At 40.5% G+C, this 17,009-nt stretch overlaps 2 protein-coding genes across 2 annotated transcripts; one reads left to right on the forward strand and one right to left on the reverse strand.

Annotated features, from left to right (window-relative positions):
- The first annotated feature begins 309 nt into the window (after positions 1 to 309).
- LOC126615699 (protein BRICK 1) lies at positions 310 to 1,983 on the forward strand. The gene is made up of 2 exons (XM_050283578.1): positions 310 to 592; positions 1,715 to 1,983. The coding sequence occupies exons 1-2, from the start codon at positions 460 to 462 to the stop codon at positions 1,843 to 1,845; spliced, it is 264 nt and encodes an 87-aa protein (XP_050139535.1). The 5' UTR covers positions 310 to 459; the 3' UTR covers positions 1,846 to 1,983.
- A 403-nt stretch (positions 1,984 to 2,386) lies between these two features.
- LOC126615682 (nodulation receptor kinase-like) lies at positions 2,387 to 11,262 on the reverse strand. Its single transcript, XM_050283558.1, has 15 exons — positions 10,773 to 11,262; positions 9,859 to 10,375; positions 8,394 to 8,878; positions 8,146 to 8,296; positions 7,666 to 7,752; positions 7,497 to 7,565; positions 6,676 to 6,747; positions 6,511 to 6,582; positions 6,236 to 6,408; positions 4,957 to 5,183; positions 4,508 to 4,634; positions 4,342 to 4,410; positions 3,679 to 3,868; positions 3,102 to 3,234; positions 2,387 to 2,908 (listed from the first exon to the last, which is right to left on the reverse strand). The coding sequence occupies exons 1-15, from the start codon at positions 10,864 to 10,866 to the stop codon at positions 2,579 to 2,581; spliced, it is 2,796 nt and encodes a 931-aa protein (XP_050139515.1). The 5' UTR covers positions 10,867 to 11,262; the 3' UTR covers positions 2,387 to 2,578.
- Positions 11,263 to 17,009: the final 5,747 nt, after the last annotated feature.

Below are 17,009 nucleotides of genomic sequence, written 5' to 3' on the forward strand. Positions count from 1 at the left end.
TCCAATTATCAGTCATTCAAAAATTTGGAGAACAACTTACATACATATACACTTCCAAACATTCAGATAACTTACATTACATACATGCACACCCCAAACCATTTAGACAAAAACTTACATATATTTATTTCATTGATACGAAACGTCAGTGTAACGATTTACTCGTATCTTACAAGCAATTCTCGTAAATTAGAATAATTTACTATAAAAATAAATAAAAATAAAAATAAAAAACAGAGAAGAAGAAGAAGAAAAAGAAAAAATAAATAAATAACCTCCAACGACAGACCAACTACTGTAATAATAAATGCACCCAACGGAGTAGCTGATCGGCTTCCTTTCCAATAGAGCAATCTGTAGATGAAAGAAATAATCAATTGTGTACTGAGTTTGTTGGATGGTTGATTTCCCTGGTGTGAGAGAGAGAGAGAGAGAGAGAGAGAGAGAGAGAGATCAGAAATGGCGCGGGCAGGTGGGATAACAAACGCAGTGAACGTAGGGATAGCGGTCCAAGCCGATTGGGAAAATCGCGAGTTCATCTCCCACATTTCTCTCAACGTCCGCCGCCTCTTCGATTTCCTTGTCCAATTCGGTAATTTCAACCCCCTCCTCTCTTTTGTTCTTTACCTTGACTTACTTCCGCTGCTTTCATGGTTATTGCTGAATTTTGTGCTGACCCATCTGAGATTTGGACTGTTTTTACAATCAAGTTTATAGCTTTGGTCAATTTGCTGATTAGGGTTTCTATGACTTTTGAGATTTGGGGCTGATTTTAGACAATCATACATATCCAATTTGTTTTCATGGCATATTAACTTGAACCGTAGCTAAAATTGCACCTGGTTTTACCCAAGATTTGGTTCTAATTTACCCGATTTCGATATCTAAATAGTTAGAAATGAGAGTTAACATGTGCCGGATTTGATCTCCGAATCGAAGGAATGTGGCGTTGTTAATCATCTTGTACAAGCATTATGCTTTTGTTTGACTCATCTCTTCTTCTTGCAGCCCTACTTGAATCTTTGCTTTCTTGCATTGTTTGAACAACTAGTCTTCCCCGACTTCAACCTAATCGTTTATTATGTTCGGAAATGATTTTTCCCTTGCCTATTTTTGTCCCATGATTCTGTTTGAGGATATCCGAGGTAAAGTAGGAGTAGCCGAAGTTGAAGGAAAGATGAGAGAAAATCGGTTACGGTGGTTTGGACATGTGCAAAGAAGGCCTACTGACGCTCCGGTTCGAATATGTGACTACGGAACAGAGGTTCGGGGCCGAAGGAGTAGAGGAAGACCTAGGAAAACTTTGGAAGAGACCCTAAGAAAAGACTTAGAGTACTTGGATCTAACGGAGGACATGACACAAAACCGAGCGCAATGGTGTTCTAGGATTCATATAGCCGACCTCACTTAGTGGGAAAAGGCTTTGTTGTTGTTGTTGTTGTTGTTGTATTCTGTTTGATTTATCCAATCCAAAGGTTGAAAATAAGCAGGGGTCTGTAAGGGGAGAATAAGGGTGTGAAAATCAGTTCCCTGTTACGTGATCATTTAGTTTGCCGGAATCTTTGCATCTGGTTTTGAATCTGCTTTTCTGCTTTTGGTATGTTGGTTAGATTTAGGTTGAAATGTTTATTAGACAAAATGGAAATTTCTCTTCTTTTGGGAGGTGGGTTGGATTACATTCCTGGACTAATTCTTGTTTTTCTTGTTATTTAAGAGGCCACAACAAAGAGCAAATTGGCGTCGTTAAACGAGAAGCTTGATGTATTGGAACGTAAGCTAGAACTTCTTGAAGTTCAGGTGGGTACTGCATCAGCCAACCCTTCGCTTTTTGCTCGTGATGCTTAGCAAATCATGCCATTGTCATAGACTATAGTGTACACGGGTTTCCTGTAAGCATTCCTCCTCTCTATAGTGTGGACATGAACATATTTCTTCGCCTTGTAACGCAGTTCAAAATCAATCTATTCGTTTCTTCTGGTTTTATTCGAGTAGAAGATATATCATTGTTTGTCGTAAGGTTATTTTGTGAATTATACGCTTGAAACAAAGCATGCTCTGGTTAGAATCTTTTATTTTCTCTTAGAATTACATCCATGGAAGTGTTTTCTTTTCCTCATTACTCAATGCGCATTCCGTAGACATGGAAAAATTTAATCCGTCCACTTGCTCACTTCCCATATAAGGAGTAGAAAACCAAAAGGAAGAACATCAAGAAGTAGAAACAAAAGAGAATTTCTTGAGAGAAAAGAAGTCCATATGCACCAGGTATGCATTGGGGCTTACTCTAAGATTAAGGGCTTGATGATCCCTTGCAAGACGTTGAGTAATTCCCAATGCATACCTTGTACGCACTTGGCAAGTGCTGACACCTAGGAAAGTCTTATCATTTTAGGCAAAATGTAATGAGCGTTACGTAGATTCCTTGAATGTTAAAGGGTAAGCAACATATATTACACAAGAAGGTGCACAATTTCAAAAAGAGCATTTGGAAATTACCCTAATTTTCTCCTTTATCACTTATGCCAAGCAACAAAACAAATCATTCACAAACGGATGCAAATCTCATAAAAACCATTCACTATCTTGGCTCTGGAGGAGCCATTTGTGACAAAATAGATGACGGTTCTGAAGGAGTGGGCGGCGGAATCCTTCTCTCCATCACCATGGAAAAGCGATTGGATCCCGAGCTCTCTATGGATCTCATGTATTCTGATGCGTTGTTCTCTATAATCAGAGCATCCTCTAGCTCCCTTACGATTTCAATCATGTTTGGTCGTGAAGCGGCAAAGGGCTCAATACATGACAATGCCACCTCCACTACTCTCCACATGGCCTCGGCATGGTAAGCTCCTTTTATGTTCGGGTCAACAATTTCATCAATCTTTGATTCCCTTACATAGGGTTTTGCCTGCATGCAAAGCTCTCTTTGTTAGTTTTCATTTCTTCAGTATCTTCACAATTATATTTAATCTTCGTGGAAGAAAGAAAAGGGTTAAAGTCTCTGGCCAGTGTGGGAGAATGTAGAGTGATGCAAAAGGTCAATGAGCTTTGCGTAAAGCATCTTAGGAACACTAAATGGATCATCACATGATCAAACATACCCATTCAACCAAACTCCACTCGGGCCGTGGCCTGTGTATGTTCAGAGGTTCCCGTCCGCAAACAATTTCAAGCAGAACAACGCCAAAGCTAAAAACATCACTTTTTGCTGATAGATGATGAGTCATGTAGTACCTGAATAAGAGAAAATTGACATGATCAGGTTCTGGTAAATGTTTAAAAGTAACTCAACTAAGGTTTTTAATGCCAGATTTGATTATTATGTTAATTTTTAAGTATTTTATCTGTTTTATCACTTCGCATTGCTCCTAAAATATAAACAGGAAATACTATAATATGGTTTCATATTCTGCTATTTAGATTCGAGAATATCGTAATTTTCTCTATCTCATTCTTCTCTTCGAATTCCTCTTTTCCCTCCACAACCTCTCTTTGATCTTCCTCTCTCCTTTTTGTATCTCATTTCCTTTCTGTCCTACCTTAACTGATATCTGAGTGCTCTTGTAGTTCAACATATCTATAGTCTATACCAGTTGTGATTATAAACCAAAATAAGATACTTTTAAAAGCCCAAGAAAATTTCAAAATAAACAACTTAGGTTGAGGAGACAATCTTACTCCGGATCCAAGTATCCCGCTGTCCCTCTTACTTCAAGAGAAGCACAACTGTCACCTTCTTGAGGAGCGTATTTTGAAAAACCAAAGTCCGCCACCTTGGCAGTCATGCTATGGTCCAGAAGTATATTACTTGATTTCACATCCCTATGTATAATGCAGCGACCAGCAAAATTGTGAAGATGCGTCAAACCTGAACAGTGAAAGTACTCATCAGAGGTTTTGATATTCTAAATGCTCTCAGGGAAAAGATGGTGAAATCAATAAAACAACCAGAAATGAGGTTATAACATGAGGAAAATTTAGAGTTGGTATGCCACAAATATAAAATGCTACTAAGTAGAACTTCACCAAAGCCAGACCAAAATCCCAAAGCACAAAATGAGTTGCCAAATTTCAGGTCCTTCAATATATGGAGGTCCGACGATAACAAGTATCAATCCATGGTTATATATCTATTCTGCACATTCAGACCTTACAAGTTTACGAAAAATGCATCCGTATCAATATGCTATTCATTTATTTTTTAATGAGTAAGGGTCATTCGCATGCCATGTAACAAATTCATCAGGACTTCATGCTCTGTTCCCATTTTCAGAGCCTAGGAGTAGAGCATAAAAATACGGCTGAATATGCTAATAGTATCAAATACTCTATAACACTTGCCTCGAGCAGCACCAAGAGCAATTGAGAGTCTGGTCGGCCAGTCCAGAATTTTTCTTTTTGCTGCTTCCCCTGAAAATAATAGGTTTTCAGTAATTTTTTATTTTGATATTTTTTTAAAAGAACATTAAACGGTATTAGTCGAAAGAAATAGTGACGTGATCAGTACCATAGAGACGATCCTGTAATGAGCCATTGGACATAAATGGATAAACCAGAATTTCTTGGTCATTTTCGCAACAATAACCGAGAAGGGGCACGAGATTCTCATGGCGAATAGCTGACAGAAGATTTAGCTGTGAAGTACATTAAAAGAACTGTCATTTACATTTTAAGGCATATTGAAGTCACAAATGACGGTTGATTATGGCAATATATAGAATAGTGATGAGGAATCTAGGTATAGATGGGAACGCTATTACCACACCCGAATTGTTTAACCCACCCTCAATACTGGCACTCTCACATTTTAGAAGAATAAAGGGACACAAGGATATTTCAAGTATCAAAGAGTAACACCATTACCACGCCCAAATGGTAGATAATAGTAGGACTGTTGCATAAAATAATGAAAAGCTATAACCGGAAATGGTTAAAAATAAAAATAGAATATCCAACCTCATTCTCAAATTCCCGAGTTCCTTGGGTTGATGTCGCTGACCGGACCTTCACTGCCACTTCCTGACCATCAATTAAAGTGCCACGGTAAACAGACCCAAAACCTCCTTCACCTATCAATGTTTTGTACCTTTGGGTAGCAGCCTCTATGTACTCAAGAGTAAATGTCTCTATGGATATCGACTTCATAACCAGATCATCCATGCTCGGTAACGAAAAAATTAAATCTGCAGTTTTGAGGATTTCTGTATTCAGAGGCTGCAGATTTAAAAAAGACAAATACAATCTCCACAAGTGCCTCAACTAGCCTGACCGTGAAAAATGTCTTCACTTTGCAGTTAATTAACACACCCATTGTTTTTTCTTTACTGAATGTGGAAAGATATGTCAATCATGTCCCAGGACAGTCATAACTACACTTGATGAATTAAGGGCATGTTTCATATCCTTATACATTCCGTCGTAACTAATCTAGAAGCTATATACCAGAACGGTCATAACTAGATTAACTTGCAAAATCATGTCCCCAAACAAGCTAGCAAAGCTTGTAACCTTCTGACAAGCTTACATAGACTAAATGTGTTGAAATCTCAAGTTATCTATACTTTATGTATTAAAACTAGTTCTGATTCATTATACTAATAATTATTGTAAAATAAAAGTAAAATAGGATTTCGTGTTTCAAGATTTATATGAAAATTCACATTTGTAATACAGTGTAAACATCGAATACAACATATGATTAATAGCATTAATATTAATGCTAGTTAGAGTCCACTATAATTGTCGTCTGACTTGTATTAATTTAACCTTAAAAACTGCAAGAACTATTAGAAAGCAAGAATTTTTTATTTCCTTTTATTGTGGTGGGGACAAATTTCAGATGAGCAATTTATTTTTATTTTTATTTTTTAATGTCAAAATAAAAACAAAGTTGGTTGTTCCTAGAATCTTAGGGATATGTTTGGGTGAGGGATTTCCATGTCATGGGATTGAAACCCAATTAATGAAAGAAAAGATCACAAATTGTAGGATAGGAGGGATTAGGAAGTGCATAATATGAGCATTACAAAGGCATATGAGCGGAATTAGCTAATCCCTCATTGGAAGGTGTTATTCGCAAATCCCTCTTACATGCCTAATCCCTCCTGTTCAACATTTTGTGATTCTTTTCTTTATAATTTGGTTTACAATCCCATGACTTGGGAATCTCTCATCCAAACATAGCCTAAAAGCATAAGTGCAATACCAAGAGCAATAAAGCGTGTAATGCACTCACTCTTTGTCATATGATGTTGTTTCATATCAAATTTTCCTTGAGGCAGAAAGTGTCGTCTCCAAGTGTAGAAAATTATCCCAACTACAATGGTTAATAGTAGAGACCCAGATGCAGCAGCAGCACCAATGATGATTCGTTGATTAGAAGCTTCTTGAGCACTGCAACTTTCTTGGCTGTAATATAGAGAAACAAATTTCAGAATTTTTTTAAAATACTTTTTAGTTATTCTTCGATTAAAAAATTTCATTCGGATGGATAGACAATAAAAATCACACCCCGTGGTAAGTGTTGAGCCATTGAAGCTGGAGGGAATATCTTTTGCGACATGAGGGTTGCACCTGATATTTCTGTCGATGAACCACATGGGAATGAATTTATGGAGGCATGTCTAATGTTATGTAGCTAAACTTGTTTGCGACAAAGAATATAAAAGAGCTTACAGTATATCCAAATGTGGCAGTGAGATAAGAGATATTGGAAGTGATCCCCCAAGGTCATTGAAGCTCAGATCCCTAATGATATGAAGGTAATCAGGGATACAAAAAACAAAATCGGAAATGAGTCATGCAGAGCTATGACTGTTCAGAATACCTAAAATTGAAGAGAAGTACAGAAAGAACCTTAAAAATTAAAAAGTGAAATTGAGCAGCTAGTCTTAACAACTTTTTTTTATCTAAACTATAAAATCAGAAGATCAAACATCAAAGTCCTCATCACATTATCTCCAAAAGATAGTACCAGAAAATAACTATAACTTTTCAACTTCTATTTTAGTAGATATGTTAGAATTTCACATGGTATGTTTTCATGCAAGTATACAAATTGGAAATGTGTCAATGTCCTTGTAAATTTAGTATCAACACAATATCTGGGATGTTATCTTCCTAAGCATGCCGAACACAGGTATGCCACAATTGATCCATGAAAGAAAAGGACACTTTCCTACAGATCAAGGCCAGATTTATGGATTAAGCCAGTTTAGAAAGCTTTACATTATTGGCTTATGTCATGCCATATTTAGGGATTATACAATGGCAGTAAGTAACGGTAGTAGGTAACATATGGAGGCCTTTCCTATACATCACACCGTGACCTTAAATGACTTTACCGAAGCAATACAAGCTGTTCGCAATTTTTAGACCAATCTCTTCTATTAATAAATATTCCAAATGTTAGTATTCCATGGCTGGAGTTGGATAACAATTTATTAAATCACCAACTGAAACTGCCATTCAAGACTGAATTTGAAAGAGAAATCTACACTGAGGTCAACAGGGAGGAAGGAAGAAATGCTGGAATGTTGCCAGTAAAGTCATTGTGGCTAAGGTTCCTGCACATCACAAACAAAAGAAAGCAATACATTGAAATAAGAGTTATAGTTACTCGGTCAAGTGCAACATAACAAAACCCAAAGGGTGCTTCAAACATACAGGACTCTTAGATAGGTCAGCTTAGTGATACTTGAAGGAACTGGCCCTTTAAGAAAGCCCCCCCTCTGAATACCTGACGATAGATCCCTGAAATTCGAAATCATGAGCAAAGTTATATGTGAAATACCTCTAAGAAAGCAAAAGCAATTAATCTAATGAATTATCAATTTCCGGTGAAAGCTGATAACTGTCTTCTTTTACCTACGTTGCAATCAAACCTTTTTTAGTAATTTAACAAGAACCTAAAAAATCATTATCAAATATTCTATGTTAAACTTATTATGGTTTTTAAGGAATTTATTACAATTCTGGATTTATAGTCTTTAACAATACATTTTTGTCGAAAAACCCGATAAAACTTCACTCCCAAAGCATCCCACAGCACTGAAAACTAGTATAATTCAATACAAATGCCATATTCTCATGATTCCATGAAAGCTATTTGCAGAACTTCTCAGAAAATGGAAACAAATAACTTACAATACAGTAATGACAGCATAACCAGCAACGGATTCACAAGTAATACCATCCCATGGAACTGGAAGACATGGATCTCCAGACCACCCTTCCCAAACTTCACTCTCTTGGTTACTCTTCAGCACCTCATTTCTCACCTCCAAAATCACTTCCACTGTAAAAAAAAATTGACAGTGATTAGAACACCCAATTAATTACTACAAACACCCAATTGGAAGCTACAAAAATCCAGTGAAAAAAACCCAGCTTACCATCACTTTTATTAGTCTCTGGACGCCATGGAAGTACCTGCAAGATCTCATAAGCATTGCAAATGGGTCCATTTTCCGACCCGGAGACCTTAACCAGAGTCAAATTCAGAGACCCATTTGCCGTGACAGTGAAAGAAAGCTCCTTGTAGTTGGACCCATTTCCCGAGACGTCAAATCTCCGCTTTTTCAGCTCATCGTTGAGGAAAATGTCGAACACCCTCTCGCCGGCTTGGACCGTCCGATCGACCTCGTAGAAGTAGAGGAACACGAGGTACTGGTAACTTTCTGTGGGAAGGCCATTGTGGAGAAGGAGCAGTCGGTCTGGAGCCGCTAGAGCTGTTTGTAGTACTTGCACGGGCGGAGACGCGGTGGCGTTGCCGGAAATGGAGACGTTGGGTTGTGATATGTGATAGGTTCCGGTTCCGGTTCCTGGGTCGGCACTTGGATTTGATTTCCAAATTCTGTCACTTGTGTCATTTGGGTACCTGAAAATTACCAGCCCATAAAATACAATAGGAGAGCAACTTTACACTTTGTGTTGTTTCGATTTAATAATATATAATTAAATAATAAATGTAAAAATAAGAAAAAAATATTGACTTAACTAACTAATCTAATTCATATTTGCCGACGTAATTGTACTTTCAACTTTTAATTATGGAAAAAGTTTCTAAAAGACATTCAACCTACATCATTTACTAATGTAATGATATGTAAAACATGATTATCATACACAATATGTGACATGTCATGATATCTTATATTAACAACGATTTTGTTCAAGTGATTAGACTCGTTGTATCGAATAATAATGTGGTATGACAATTCTATCCAAATTTTTGCCTCTTTGTACAGGTTATTTTTTATTATACTTCTACTCTAAATACTAGATTAAGGGGAGAAATAATGTTTGAATCTGGGACGTAGTAGGCTAAAGAATAAGATTCTACCCATTAATTGTGCAGAAGTTAATTGAATGTTGAGGAAATAATGGATTACGGAGTGTCCTATAATTTCTCGTGACACATTTGAATTCGTTAGAATAATATTTACAACTTAATGTGTCCATAATACATTAATAGTAATGTATATGAGACATAAGAGCATACATTCCATTTTGTATACGATTCCTACATGCCATTGTTTCTTTTGTTAGTATTACAATATCCTCATTTGTAGATGCATGGGAGCGTGTCACATGTCACGAGTCACCAATAGCATAAAGAAGTTTACATGTGGGTTTATCTACTTGCGTTTAGCATAATTTAAAGTACTAAACTCCTTTTAAATATGTGTAACTAAGCAGTCTAGCACATAAACTAAGGTATGTATTTCAGTTTTGATGATTGAAATTTGTGAATTAAGAAGACATAATCATTGTTTTCAGGTACTAATTTTTATTTAATTACACATTAAGCTAACACCCTTGTTCCTTGGCTTTGAAGAAATCAAATAGAAGGCATACCTGATATCATCTTTTGTAATTGCAAAACTATTTCTTGTAACCAATTTCAGAACGCTTGAAGGGAAGTCCTCTAAATAATATTTCAAATTCTGTAGAGGCCTCAACTCAAGCTCTGAAATATAAGGAGCTCCCTTGCCATACACCAAGCACAAGTATGTATTGTCCTCGGTAGCTCGAAAAATCCCTTCAACCACTGCTGAGTCCTCCGATGAATCTACGACACTAATTGGGGTCACACCAACCGAAACTGAAAAACTAGAGCTCCAAATGTGTCCAAATAGAAATGTAGCCCTAATCAGATAGTCTTCACCCTTTTCTGTTGATAGCTTATAACATCTTTTCTGGCCTGAGTTTTGGTAGAATGCTCTACTTCTGTTGTAACCGGAATAGTCTGCCTCTGACTGAATTGTGTGACAGCCTGTGGCATTCGGAAACTGATTATAGTCCGATATCCAACTAATGTTTCTGCTATCCGTGTAATTCGATTCAGTGCAGCACGCAATGCTCACAAAACTGCCTGCATAACGAAGCAGATACTTCATCAATTCTTGTTAAGAACATTGGGGTTGAAATTAAACCTACTCCGGCACATGTTAGGAAGAATCAAATTATATGTGACTAAATTCCGAAAACCCTAGTTTCAAATCTTCGAAAAGATCTGCCGTTGCGAAATGTTAGGTCATTGATCTCCAATATTATGACATGAGAAAAATCAATATGTTACAAGAGTTGACTCATTTCTTTCTACCTAATTTCCTGATCATATCAGAAGGTTTGAAACTGTCTCACAGGATTAAATATGGATCAAAGTTAGTATACTTAAAATACAATTATAGAATCATGTACAAATCTGAAAACCATAATTACTATGTTAATCTCTTAATGATGGTCATGAATTTCATTTGTATGCTTACCTTCATCTGCAGAAGTGGATGGAACAAGAATCAAGAGGCAGATGATCGAAAACTCGATTAGTCTTAAAACCCAATAATCAAATTCCTTCATCATCGTTTTATCTTAGGCCGACGTCGCCCCATTTGGTAATCAAACTCATAACCATGCCAACATATATGACCCTTTTTTCAAATTCCACCAACTATACACAACAAGCTCTTATAAATTTCATCAAAATCACCCGCTTTCCGGCTTGCGAAATTCCTCACCTCAGTCAACTTGACCGAGATCTTCGACTAATTTCCACCAACTTACATGTAATTAGTAAAACAAATTAAGCATCATGATCGTGGCTGAAAAATACACACATGTGACAAACTTGTACATGTAGCAAGGATATTGAAGCTGCAGAGACAAAGAGAATCAAAAGGGTGGGGTGGATAGGAGAGGGAAGAGATCTGGGAAAATGGTTTGACTTGTAATGTGGAGGAGCAGCGCAAAACCGAAGAACAAGGAAGAAGAATGAGTGTTTCTGGATTAGAATAATACAATGTTTAATCAAACAATTATTTAAAAAATTATTATAGTTGTTTCTTATACTGGTGGATGATGCTTATTATAAATTCTACAATCAAACAAAATGTTTTTTAATAACAAGGTGGAGCAACCCTTCGTCTGTCTCCTTGTCTGTTACCATGGACGCAACATCACAGAAGTTGGGTTTTGGCTTTCTCCGGTTAAAAACCATATTGTATTTTAATATTGTTAATTTTTTTAGTACAACGATTGCATTGGTGGTTGAATAGTTAGTTTTTAGGAGTTGGGGGGTCGAATCAGCGGGATCGAATTCACACTAAATGACATATGCATAATTGCGTTCCGCTAATGCGATAAAGCACTATGTGCAGATGCTAAGTTAATTATGTAAACGTGAGGTCAATGCTTGCTATATTTAATTTTCCTTTTGTGCTAATGCAAAAGTTAAGAGATTTATTACCTTTATCAACAACAAGGGTAACTCATTAACTAGTTTTCAAGTGTGTTTTCCGGTACGTATTATGAAAATTGCTAAGAACATCTCTAAATGAGATGTCAAAATATTCAAATCAGCACTAACAATCAAGAACGGCAAAAACAACATTTTCCAACTGAAAAGTGAATTTTGATGTGCATGACATGGATTGGTAATGATAATTGTGGAGCCAAAAATATTCACAGGGCGACACGTGGATTTTTGGACAAAAATGACAAAAATACCCTTGCAGTACAACGAGGTTCCTACGCGCAAGCAGCGGGCAACCCTCTTTCAACCAAGACAGAAGTGCCCAAAATAGGTAACAATTCAAAGTCCATCTCATCAAATCCTTTCTACAAGGTAATTCCCAAACACATTCCTTTTAAATTATGTTAATTGGCTAATTAATGGGTTTATTGCCTAATTAACCCATTAATTGTCAATTAAACCATCCATTATATCCAAATAACTACAAAATACATCCAATTCAACCCTAAAACACCACATGGCCAGCTATCCCCATTTCAAAACCTAATCCATCACTTTTTTCTACCTTTTTCATCATTTCTTCCTTTTTATTACCCAATAAATTCAAAAACCACCAAAACATTCATCTTATGTTTAATAGCCAAATAAATTGGCTAATTAAACCTAAATTAAACCTAAAAACCCTAGCCACCTCCTATCCCTATAAATATACTCCCATTCTCACCAAAAAGCTAATTCCAACACTTTGGCAAAAATCCCAAAATTCTCTAAACACTCTTTTTCTCTAAATTCTAACTTTGGCATCGGAGGTTCTTCGGCCAAAGCCCCCCCCCCCATTCATCGTGGGCGCGTGAGGCTCTTGGCCTTAACCTAAGGTGTTAATTGTTTTGTAGGTGCAAAATCGTCCAAGATCGAGGAGGAAGAAATTTGCATCCACAAATTGGTGCTTTCATTGAGAGTTGAAATCCATACTCGTAGAAGACTCTCGCACAAAAAGGTTTTTTCTTTATTTTCTAGTCCATTTGAATATTTTTCATACGTTCTTATTATTAGAATTTTTTACTTGCAAAGGTTCTTTGATAAAACGTATAAGCAAAATATAATGGCTAGAAATTTAGAAAATTCCACAAGTGAAAATTCTAATGTTCAAGAAATGGGATTGCGGAGATCTGTGAGGCTAAATGCGACAATAAGGGGAGCGGCATCATCATCACGAGCTTCCACCATGGGAACCACCGTGGTGGCTACCTCGGTAGCCACCCGCGGCGAGGTCCATGGTGCCTTCACCACGACCACCATGGGAACCACCGCGGTGGCTACTTCGGTAGCCACTCGTGGCGAGGTCCATGGAGCCTTCACCACGGCCCGGAGATCCGTGAGGCAAAATGCGACAATAAGGGGAGCGACATCATCACCACAAGCTTCTACCATAGGAACCACCGTGGTGGCTACCTTGGTAGCTACCCGCGGCGAGGTCCATGGTGCCTTCACCACGGCCACCATGGGAACCACCGCGGTGGCTGCTTCGGTAGCCACTCGTGGCGAGGTCCATGAAGCCTTCACCACGGCCCGAGCCGTGCCATCCAAGGCTCACAGTACCAAGACCACGATCCAAGCCATGCCATCTAAGTTTACGTGGACCCAAGCCCAAGCCTCGCATTCACATGCACCGCGCATTGAGCAGCCTGCTCCCGTGATCCAGCCTGCTCCCGTCAAGCAACCCACTCTCACGGCCCAACCTGCTCCTGCCGAGCAGCCTGCTCTCGTGACCCAGCCTGCTCCCGACGAGCAGCCCACTCCCGTGGCCCAGCCTGCTTTCGTCGAGTAGCCCACTCCGGTGGCCCAGCCTGCTCCTGCCAAGCAGCCTGCTCTCGTGACCCAGCCTGCTCCCGACGAGCAACCCACTCCCGTGGTCCAGCATGCTTCCGTCGAGCAGCCCACTCCTGTGGCCCAGCCTACTCCTGCCAAGCAGCCTGCTCTCGTGACCCAGCCTGCTCCCGACGAGCAGTTCACTCCCGTGGTTCAGCCTGCTTCCGTCGAGCAGCCCACTCTCACGGCCCAACCTGCTCCTGCCGAGCAGCCTGCTCTCGTGACCCAGCCTGCTCCCGACGAGCAGCCCACTCTCACGGCCCATCATGCTCTAGTGGCTTTCCAAGCGGCCCAAGTCGACCCAAGACTATCTCAACCATCCGGACCTACCATCGAGCCGGGGGCATTCTCACCATATTTTTTCACGGATTTGACATTTCCCAATTCAAATCTTGCGCCCGGAGTCTACCACATTTCCACTGCCCAAGGAGGCGCATTCCTTCCAAGCTCTTCCAATCCAAATGGCGAACAACACTTGTCTCGACAAGTCATAGAGTTGACGAGCGCCCTTGCACAACAGACAACTTTGGTGAATCAACTTTTGCAACGCATCGGGATCCAACGTGCCCCGGACGAGGTATCCCGAAGTAGGACAAGGGCAGACGAACCTTTCCAGCAGCGTCCCGGCAAGCAGCCATTCGACCAGCCACGAGCCGAACATTCAGGCAGTGTACATTCCCGATTGGGCCCCCGAGATAGCGTATACTCCCGTCTTAGCGCGCGGAGGAGCGTGTACTCTCGACTAGGCCCACGGATGAACATACATTCACGGTTGGGGTCACACTCCGATAGTCAACATGAGCAACCTTCCGGACAAAGTGTTCATTCGCGGCTAAGCCCACAAGGAGCATCATCCACCTCACATCAGAGTAGGCAGCACGACGGACGGAGAGAGGCAGTCACTCAATCCAGCTCAAGTTCAACCAGCAGTTTGCGAAGAACTTGTTCGCCTGCTAGGAACGCACCACATGCACTGCATCTGCGGCGTAGACGAGCCAAACACATGGAAGAGCAGTCTAGACCAGCAAGTTATGGCTGGGGGCAGTCGAAAGCTCCGCTACCCTAACAAAGGCAAATTCAGGAAGAAGTAGAGAGACTCTTGACCAAGCGATTGCATGATTTCCAACGCAACGAGGTCACCGACGAGGCACTACGATGGAACATGACCAACATAAACAGGTCACCCTTCACGGACGAGATCGAGCAGGCAGAGCCTTCACAAGAGTTCATCATGCCACATTTCACATCTTTCAAAGGGGATGAAGACCCGGAGAGACACTTAAAGCGCTACTGAAGCGCAATGATCCTTTATCGAAACAACGATGAGCTTATGTGCAAGATATTCGCCACCACTCTACAAGGCGAGGCGCAAGATTGGTTCTACACCCTGCCGCCACAATCCATCCGGAATTTCTACGAACTTTCTTTGGTTTTCACCAAAGAATATTCATCCTATCGCTCGATTAAAAAGAAATCTGATCATTTGTTCAACGTCAAGAAGAACCCAAATGAGTCACTTCGCGACTATGTGAGGAGGTTCAAAGTAGAGAATGCAAAAATAGTCGGATGCAATGACTCGATAGCTAGAGCAGCCTTCCAAAAAGGACTTCCAGCAGACCACCCGCTATTCGGAAAATTGATCATGAAAGAAGATCTAACTCTGGCAGACTCTTTTGCTTTGGCAGAGAAGTATGCACTTTGGGATGAGGCTCGCCAATGCACATTCAAGGACTTGAAGAAGTACCCGACATCACCTCCCTAGAAGCAGCGGAGGACTTATTCACATGTTTGACGGTATCTAAAGTAGCAATAAGCTCTACCATCATGCGAAAAGAGATGGGGGCCCGACTACCTGTATTCCACAGTTACCTGTATTCTACAGTTCAAAAGCTCTCCTCGATGTTATTAAAAATTCAAAAGCTAACTTTGGCGATAGTTGTTGCAACCCAGAAGCACAAGTTTTACTTTCAAACGCATGCAATCATCCTAATGACGTACTATTCTGCCCAATCCAGACGCGCGACGATAAAAGCGTAGACCCTGGCGGATGTAAAGTTTTCTGACGAACGCAACACTGGAAGGACACACTCGAAAGCAAGTTTTGTCCTCGTCACCCTAAAAGATTCTACATAGGAGCAACATGTACCGGCAGTTGAGTACCATTTCTTGCTGCGCATCACACGGCCCTAGCCGACCCTTGCTCAATGATTCAACTCTAGAGTGGCCCAATACCGGCAGTTGAGCATCTCATGTTGCGTATGACATGGCCCCATCTCCACAGCTCCCTACTGCGTCTTCACGCCGAGCCTAGGTGACGCAACAGAGCGACCCAACGATGCCTCAGAAGTAGCCGAGCACACTCTAGCTGCGCCTACTCCACCCGATGAAGACTTCTGGCATTTGCATGTCGACGACGCAGAAAAACCTTCATCACTGCCGGCAGAGAAGGCTCCAAAAAGATGGATCCCATCTGGGAAGGTCCGTACAAGATCATCAGAGTATGGGGTAAGAGTAATTACACCCTCACCACCATAAAGCGGCAAAAAGATTGAAAAGAAATGGATGGCCTACAATCTGAAGAAGTACCATGTGTGACCTCCCGCTACATCAAAACCTGAAGACTCAATAAGCTCGACGGGCACCACCTCACAAGCTGAGGACTATCCAGTTGTTATGCAGTTCCTACCTTACAGCTAAAGTTCTCGTTCGTTTCACTCGTTTTTCAATGAGGAATTTAGAAGTAATCACAACTTGGCTTGGCTGCATGCTTACAACAACTAATCACTCCCGCACTTCAAAAGAAGACTGCGCCCTTCTTAGGGACTCATCGCAGGAATTGCGCCCCCCGAGGGACCAACCATGCTCTCTAGTGCGAGAGGGTAAACCAATTCTCCGACACCCATATGGGTCAGCTCTTCAAAACGGGAGGATAAACTTTACACTCCGAATATCCAGACGTGGATGAGCCTGGCTGCCCTAGTATAACTAGATGCACGATGGCTTGCGCCGGGATTCCTAGAAGTAGCCGCAATGGTCTTTTTCAAGGCTTAGCTAACTGAAGGATTTTGGGTCTCTTGGCCTAATCCGTGGGGAACCGGGCCCTAGAGACGGAGAGGGCACATTACGCAGTACATCCGATGGACGGCTGCCCTGGAATCCTAAAGCTGCTACCGAGTGCACTAAGGTAGCCTACGGATTCCAGAAGACTGCCTACGGCTTGCCCTTCGAGCAGTGAAGCCGCACTAGACTTATACAACCGCACATTCTTGTGAAAGGTTAAACAAGCTAGCGCGCATATACGAAGTTTTATCCACTGCCGACATGCTACGTAGTCGATAAGCTTCACCTCTGCCAAGCGCGGAACAACCTACACCAAGTCCTAAAG

This window comes from Malus sylvestris, chromosome 1 (genome assembly GCF_916048215.2).
Source record: "Malus sylvestris chromosome 1, drMalSylv7.2, whole genome shotgun sequence".
Taxonomy (NCBI): Eukaryota; Viridiplantae; Streptophyta; class Magnoliopsida; order Rosales; family Rosaceae; genus Malus; species Malus sylvestris.